Here is a 7669-nt window from a genome sequence, read left to right on the forward strand (position 1 = left end):
GACATGTGAATACGGAGACCGCGGCGGAGATGATACAATCACACCTTTTCTGCTTCCTTGTGTTACTTGTGTGTGTGTGTGTGGGCGTTGTGAGCCTTGATGATCTCAACGGCCATCCCGTCCCCGCACGTCCTCCGTCGAGTCAAAAGGACAAAAAAAAGAGCCGCAGCGCGTGCGTGAACCTGCATGCACGCATGGATAGCCGTGCGTGTGTGCAAGGTGCGTTGGGGGAGTCAACTTGCATGTATGCACCTGATTGTGGTGCTTTCGTGCAGGCGTGAAAACCCTCAGGGCGTGGTGGTCGGACTGTTACCATGTCGGGGGGTCCTCGGATAAGGTCTGATGCTCGTCTGTGATGTGTGATGTGCTCGTGCAAGAGGGGGTGTGAGCTAACTACATGTATGGCGTTCTCATAGCTCGGTTGAATTCTCAGGGTCGATTATCAACGCTCAGGGCTGATTTGACGTGAGGGCGTGACTGCCTCTTTTGGTCGTAGTACATCATACTGTGCATGCCATCGTATTGGCACTCTGGCACAGGCGGGTTGCACTGGGTGGTGCCGGGGACTGACTGTCGCGAGGCGCTGCCGTTCGTCTCTCTCTCTCTCTCTCTCTCTCTCTCTCTCTCTCTCTCTCTCTCGGTCTCTCTCTCTCTCTCTCTCTCTCTCTCTCTCTCTCTCTCTCTCTCTCTCTCTCTCTCTCTCTCTCTCTCTCTCTCTCTCTCTCTCTCCCTCCTCTCTCTCTCTCTTTCTCTCTTCTCTCTCTCTCTCTCTCTCTCTCTCTCTCTCTCTGTAATGTGTAGGCAGCCTTTCAAGAGTGCTTGTCCACCAATGTCTGGAAACGCGACGTCAAGCTTGGCAACGACGTGGTCGTCGTCCTCCGCAACAAGCTCTCCTACGTCCTTTACCAAGCTGGCTCCCCAGAACCCAAGGTAGGCTCACAGCACCCGTTGCGCAGCACTCGACCCATGCGAGCTCCAACCTCTGGTCCACGTGACCAGCCCTTATCCCGTCGCCAACGTCCTTCAGATTGTCAAGCGAGGATGTGAAGACAACTTTGATCAAGGTAAGGTTCACACCCCAAAAGTGTCTTGGAAAAAAAAAAAAAAAAGCTGACAGCCCAACACGAACTCACGGCCGCGCTCACATCCGATTTTGATTGGCACAGGTGAAGATCTGGCCGAGCCCATCGACCACCTGATCCTTGTCGTTAGCGGACCCGTCCCAGAACATCCCAACCTGGCCCGTCTCGGCTTTCGTGCCTCCAGTGATACGGTTCGGATCCCGCTTCCTCCATTTGTGTTCAGTCAATCTGCCATGTCCTGCGAAACGACCTTACCATGCAAGTGCCGTTTAGGTCGGCTCGCTGGTGGATGCCGTTGATGCCATGCGATACAACCGTCGCGAACTCATCGCTTCGCATTTTGAAAGTAAGCCGCAATCCCCAAGTACCCGTGTCTCCCTCGTCCGCGCACCTGCCGCCTTCATGATCATGTCCGATGTACTTCCACGCCAGTGACAACGGATAGCAAGAGCACGGGTCGAGTCGAACTGCTACCGGTCATCTGGCAACACGACATGGCCGCCGTCCGTGACGCCACCGAGTACGCACCAGCCCATGACCATTCACCTTGAGACGCACCCAGACTTTGTTTTTACAAGCCCCTCTTTGCTTTGTCGCGCTCAGGATCATGAACATGCTCTCGCTCCCCACGGCTGTGCGCATCCGCCATTTTCTCAAAGAGGCCCTCCTTGACGCCGTCACCTATGCCGTCGAGGTGTGTCACGCCCCATCTGCTTATGAAGCCATCCCTCAAGTTGAGGCACGCAAATGCTCGGGTTGCACAATCGCTCACACAATGTTCTCGGCGCATCTTTGATTCTCCAGCGCCAAGCTTGCGTCGATAAAGTGGCTGCAGCAGTGGCCGAGACCATCCACCGCTTCCGTGCCAACAATCCCGCCTTTACCGGCTCCGTCAACGTCATGGGTCATGGCCTAGGCGGGGTGGCCATGTTTGATCTTCTCGCAGCTCAAGGTGCGCCAAGGTGTTTAGATGCCAGCCATGAGAAGGCCGATGCATACAACCTCATCCATTATTGCGCGAAATAACAACGTGTGGGCGTGTCAGGTCAAGAGAACAAGACCGAGGTGGCTGCAGTGGATGCCGCAGTTGTGGGCGATGACGCAACCCCTGCTCCGATTGAGACAGACCCCAGCACGGAGGAGGAAGCCGTGCAGCTCCCTGCTCACCTGGCGGACGATGTGACGCTCGAGGCCCTGCTGAAAGAACACGAATTTGAGGATCTGTTGCCCCAGCTCCAGGAGGAGGGCATTGACCTCGAGTCGTTTGCCCAGCTCAACACTACTGATATGAAGGACCTGGGGCTGAACATGGGTCGTCGCAAGAAACTGGAAAAGGGTGAGCGGCTCATCTTTCCGCAAATGGGCCGTGTGGCCCACTCGTTCGTGTTGGTTTCTTGGCTGCTCTGGCCGGCTGCCTCATCCTGACCATATTGTCCCCCCCTCCTTTCCCAAATGTGATAGTGGTTGAAGACTTTGCGCAACGACAGGCCCAGAAGGAGGCCTATTTGGTATGTAGTCGAGGCGTCTGAGTGCGTCGCCGACGTTGTTTTGTTTGCGCGCATGATCAAATCCTTGTGTCGGTATTCGTGACCGATGGACAGGCACTCGCAGTTTCATTTCGATGGTCATAATAGGAAAAAGCCCGTCAGGCGGCACTGGTGCAGCAGCAGGAACGAGCCTTGCAGCAGCGTCGGGCTCAGGCGGAGGCCGCAGAAGCCAAGGCCAAGGTGCGCATCTCCTTTCTTCTTGTTCATATAGTGTCATGCTACTTTGTTATCTGGCTCATTGACTTTGCTGTGGTTGCGGTGAGCTTTGTAGGCCGCTGCAGCCAAGTTGCAGCAGGCGCAGCGAGAGGCCCACACGGTCCAATTTCCTGTTTTGGAAGAGCAACTGGCCGCGCTCTTTCTGTGTGGTGCTCCCGTTGGTGCGTATGCCTCATATGGGATGCCTCAAACTGACCAAGGCTTGGCACTGCGCTCACATTATGGTGCGTGTCTGGGGGTGTGAATAGGCTGGGCCCTTGCACAGCGTGTGGCGGCTGACCTGACAGCCGAGAGTCGATTGAAGACGTGCGAGCGTGTGTACAATGTGTTTCATCCATACGACCCAATGGCATATCGCTTGGAGCCGCTGGTCGACGAGACCATGGTCGAGCTTCCCCCAGCACAAGTGGCGCACGCCAATCGTTCTGGCCGACGACTGCACAAGGGTGTGTCCTTGCCTTGTGCGCGTTTCTGTTTGTTTTGAATTTGGGGTTTGTTTGTTTTTTGTGGAACACTTTCTACATGACCCATGCTTGGCTCGAGTCGAGCCAGATTTTCAATCGGTCTCACTTGATGCCCCACTGGCACCACGGTGTCGATGCTGTCGGTAGAACTGCAAACATACCTGCGTGGTGCGGGACGCGACCTACGCCAAGAGTTGACATCCTTTGCGGGCAGTGCCGTGACGTCCTTTAGCGAAGCCCTGCGCAAGCGCACCGGCAAAGGTAAGCACAAGACTGGTCATACTTGCGGGAGCTAAGCGATTGGACCAGGGAAAGCTTGGGGTGGGCTGACAGCCTTGACGTGTATACGTTTGGCCGGGGTGGCATGCTTAGGCTTGGAGGACTACGGTGTCAACGCCAGCAACTTGAAGCAACTCGTGTCCAGCACTGGTTAGTCGAGATGCGCACTGCCTTGCTATGTGGGCCGAATTCGAACCGTTGGTGTGGGATGCCTGCTTGTTGTGGATGATCAGACGTTGTGGGTGCGTAGATACAAGCATGCTGGCAGAAGATGGGTCCACAAGGAGCGTTTCGCAGCTGAATCCCGAGCGGCGGCTGGACTACATGCTTCAGGAAGCGCCAACCGAGGCAGTGTCGCAATCCCTCTTTGCCTTGGATGCTCACACGGCGTATTGGAACTCGGAGGATATCGTGCTGTTTATGCTCGAGAACGTTTACGGCCATGAATAAAGGCCTTGAATTTTACAGTAAATTGGTTGGCGGTGACATGAGATGCTTGCTTCTGAGCTTTCGTTTGTTTTATGGCTTTGTCTGCACCTGATTGGCTGCATCTTCAGAGCATTGATGTTGTAAACGGCACCGTGTCGGTGGCCCTTATAATTTTCAAAGTTTTCAAATGAGAGGACAAAATTTGAACGTGGGAAGGCTCACAAGTCAACCTCGCGCGTGTTTGTGTGCCTTGCAAGACCTTGGCAGACTGTCAGGCCTTATGCGCCTTTGACTACCGTCGTCTCTTCTTGTTGTAGGCCTGCGCTTGGACACACGTCGCACTTTCCCTGATTCTAGAGCTATTCCAACGGTGTGCCTGGTCTGGTCACTGTGAATATTTTCCAACCGCAGTTGGTACGATCGACCTCAGAAAAATCTTGTTCCGTCCCGACAAACGCCGGTTGAATCCCTCGAAAAAAGTTTTTTTTTTTTTTTTTTGACCGCCTCTACAGTCGTCGAGGTATCAAGGCAACCGTGTGCTGGAAGCAGTCATGAAACTCAGGATTCCGAGAGACCGTTGTCGTCGATACAGTGCTCCAATGATTGCCTGAATGGCTTATGATGATGCCTGGGCAGCTGCCCTGGGGTGATAAGCTTGTCACTACTGTTGTTTCCTTTGTTGTGACACCTGCGGTCGGGCACGGGTTGCACTTTCCCCATCCTCGGGCTTGAGCGGTGCACCTGGTCTGGTCACTGTGGATGCTTGCCAACCGCGGCTGGTTCAATTGACTTCAAGAGGCCGATCTCCCTTTCTGCTTCTGGCAGGGGTGTTGAATGATGTGGGCGCTCTGAGGGGATCAAGGCGTCGACGGTCGGGCTTTCCGACTACAGAAGGGGTCAAAAACTGGCATGCGCCGCACCGTGCCCCATCTTCAAACCTCCTCTTCGTCGTGGCCAGAGCGCGCCTTGCCTCCCTCTGCACCTTACCATCTCGCTTCCCATGCAAACCTCAACCCGCGTCCAAAGGGAACGAGCAGCATCATTGGCCCTTTTTTCATCGCTTCCAATGACTGCCACGGCAATGAACCTAAAGCTGACTGGCTCGCCGTCAGGAATGGTCGCTCGCATCCGGGCAAGGAGATGAGATTGATATGACTGGAGAGGCAGTTAGCCAAACGGGCTTGTCAAGCCATGGCACAGTACACGTTGTACGTACAGGCCCCAGATATGTGGTGCTCTAGAAGCTGCTCGTAACAGGCGAGCTGTCATGCCAGGCAAAGGGGCAGTCCACGTTGGTACGGACACAAGCTTGACGGCGCTTTGGAACATTTGCTTGTAAGACTGTTGTTGTTTTGACTTTTTCTCCGAAAATAAAAAATTAAAAAAGAAGAAAAAAGGTGTAAACGTGTGTGTGTGTGTTCTTCGCATTTTTCTCGTTCTTTGGCTTTTGCCATTTGCCTTTGACTTCTTCTTCTTCTTCCCCTCTTTGGCATCGGTCTCGATCTCGATATCAGCTGACTTGACGTGTCTTGCTTTGTGTGTGTGTGTGTGTGTGACGACTGATCGCTTGTGCTTGGTACGCTTTCCTGGTTGGGGCCTCAGAACGTTTTGATTGAAAGCACTGCTGCCATTTGTTTTGCTTTCAACTGAAGTTGGCCTCACTGATCTTGCCTCGCAGTCGACAACGTGCGGTTGGGCAACCAAGTCCACCGGTCCTCGCAACTGTCAACCAAGTTATTTTTTTCCAGGTGAGTCGTTTGTTGCATCAGGCAGAGAAGAGCAAAGAGCCCGCTGACCGGCTGCCGTTTTGGAAACGGCGCTGTTGGATCCCAGTCCGAATTCTGGGTTGTCAGACGAGTTGTACTTGGAGGGGGCTCATGAGATTGGAGAAGCAAGCAAAGCGGTTTGAAGTGGATGGTGAATAGAGAGAGATACCGTTACCATGAGTGATGATGGAGAGCAGCTGTGGATGGCGTGTTGTTCATCAGATCCACAAAAGGCGCTGCAGCTGGTGACCAGTTGGGACCAACAACGCATTCGAGATGCTGCCCAATACAAAGATAGGGTACGTATGCTGTTTGATATGATGTTGTGTGCTATTGGTTACACTTTGAAAGTGTCACTGGATGGGGTGACGTTATGGTATAACATGGGACATATACTGCATGTTTGCATCCTCCCACAGGATGGCTATACACCACTGCACTGGGCCTGCCTTTACGGTCATGTCAAGGTGGTGGAGATGCTGTTGAAGCACGGTGCTGATGCTAAAGCCAAGTCCAGCGTCAGTACAGTACCTCCCTCTTCCCCCCCTTTAACCCCCCTATGATGGTGCACCTGTACCCCATGATGATGATGATGATGATGACTGCTGTACCTGTACGTCATGCTGATGCATCATCCCACAGTATGGCTATACACCACTGCACTATGCCTGCCGTAAGGGTGATGTCAAGGTGGTGGAGATGCTGTTGAAGCACGGTGCTGATACTGAAGCCAAGAACAGGGTCAGTACAGTACCTCCCTCTTCTCCCCTTTACCCCTCTATGATGGTGCACCCGTACCCCATGATGATGATGATGATGATGATGATGCTGTACCTGTACGTCATGCTGATGCATCATCCCACAGTTTGGCGAAACACCACTGCACGAGGCCTGCGGTAACGGTTATGTCAAGGTGGTGGAGATGCTGTTGAAGCACGGTGCTGATGCTAAAGCCAAGAAAAACGTCAGTACAGTACCTCCCTCTTCCCCCCCTTTACCCCTCTGACTGCTGCTCCTGCTCCCGCTGCCCCGTCGCCTTTGCCCCCGTCCCTCCTCTCCGCTACACCCTGCCCACCCGTGCGCGCCCGTTCTCCACCCCTGGCTCCTTTGCTTCTTTCCCGCTATCCCTCTTCTTCCCCCGTTTTGCGTCCGCCCGTTGTCGGTGCTCCCCGCGCCCCACTTGTCTCTTCCGCCTGCCGTTTTCGCTCTCCCCTTTTTCTGATCCATCCCCAACCCCTTGCCATCACGCCTCTGCCTCCCTCGCTCGCCCAAGCGGCTCTCGGTGACCGTGCCTTGACTTTTGCCCCCGGCACACGCGCCGTATCCTTTTTTTTTTTTCCTCTCTCCAAGCACGCCTCCGTTCGGACCCCTGCTACCTGCCCGCACCATTTGCACACCACTCGCGCGTCTGGCGTCTTCGGCCCACTTCAAAGCATTGTCACCTCGCCTTTGTTATGAGAAAGCAAATGCACGTCGCCCAACTCAACCCTCGCGTCGTTGCCCACCTCACACGCTTCAACCACATGTTTTCAGAGTGGCAAAACGCCCCTCGATGTCGGACGTCAAGAAGGACATGGTGACAAGCTGGAACCCGTGTTTGCTGCCCACGAGGCTCACCTATCACAACCACCCGCGCCCCTCGCTCCGCCTGCACCTATCACTCCGCCCACGCCGGCACCGCCCCCCGCCTGGCTGCCGCCTCTGCCCACCACCCCCACCCTCGAGGTGAGCCTGCTCCCCCATCTTGTTTTCCCAATGCATTTGCCACCCCAATCCCCACGGCCTCACCCAACCTAATCACGACCAATGGCACCACACAACCCTCCATCAGACCACGGCCTCTGTTGTGGTGGCGGTGGATACTTGGCTTAGGCCCCTCTTGCCTA

General features: G+C 54.6%; 1 protein-coding gene across 1 annotated transcript; it reads left to right on the plus strand.

Annotated features, from left to right (window-relative positions):
- Window positions 1-194: 194 nt before the first annotated feature.
- MONBRDRAFT_30150 (uncharacterized protein) lies at window positions 195-4038 on the plus strand (the record flags this gene model as incomplete). The annotated part of the gene is made up of 17 exons (XM_001750596.1): window positions 195-219; window positions 540-640; window positions 802-930; window positions 1028-1064; window positions 1167-1273; window positions 1356-1428; window positions 1515-1602; window positions 1686-1776; window positions 1887-2034; window positions 2128-2418; window positions 2544-2590; window positions 2717-2809; window positions 2901-3006; window positions 3094-3291; window positions 3457-3570; window positions 3682-3738; window positions 3839-4038. 17 exons carry the CDS (start codon window positions 195-197, stop codon window positions 4036-4038), a joined length of 1905 nt encoding a protein of 634 aa, XP_001750648.1.
- Window positions 4039-7669: the final 3631 nt, after the last annotated feature.

The sequence above is a fragment of the Monosiga brevicollis genome, genomic scaffold (assembly GCF_000002865.3).
Source record: "Monosiga brevicollis MX1 MONBRscaffold_44 genomic scaffold, whole genome shotgun sequence".
Classification (NCBI taxonomy): Eukaryota; class Choanoflagellata; order Craspedida; family Salpingoecidae; genus Monosiga; species Monosiga brevicollis.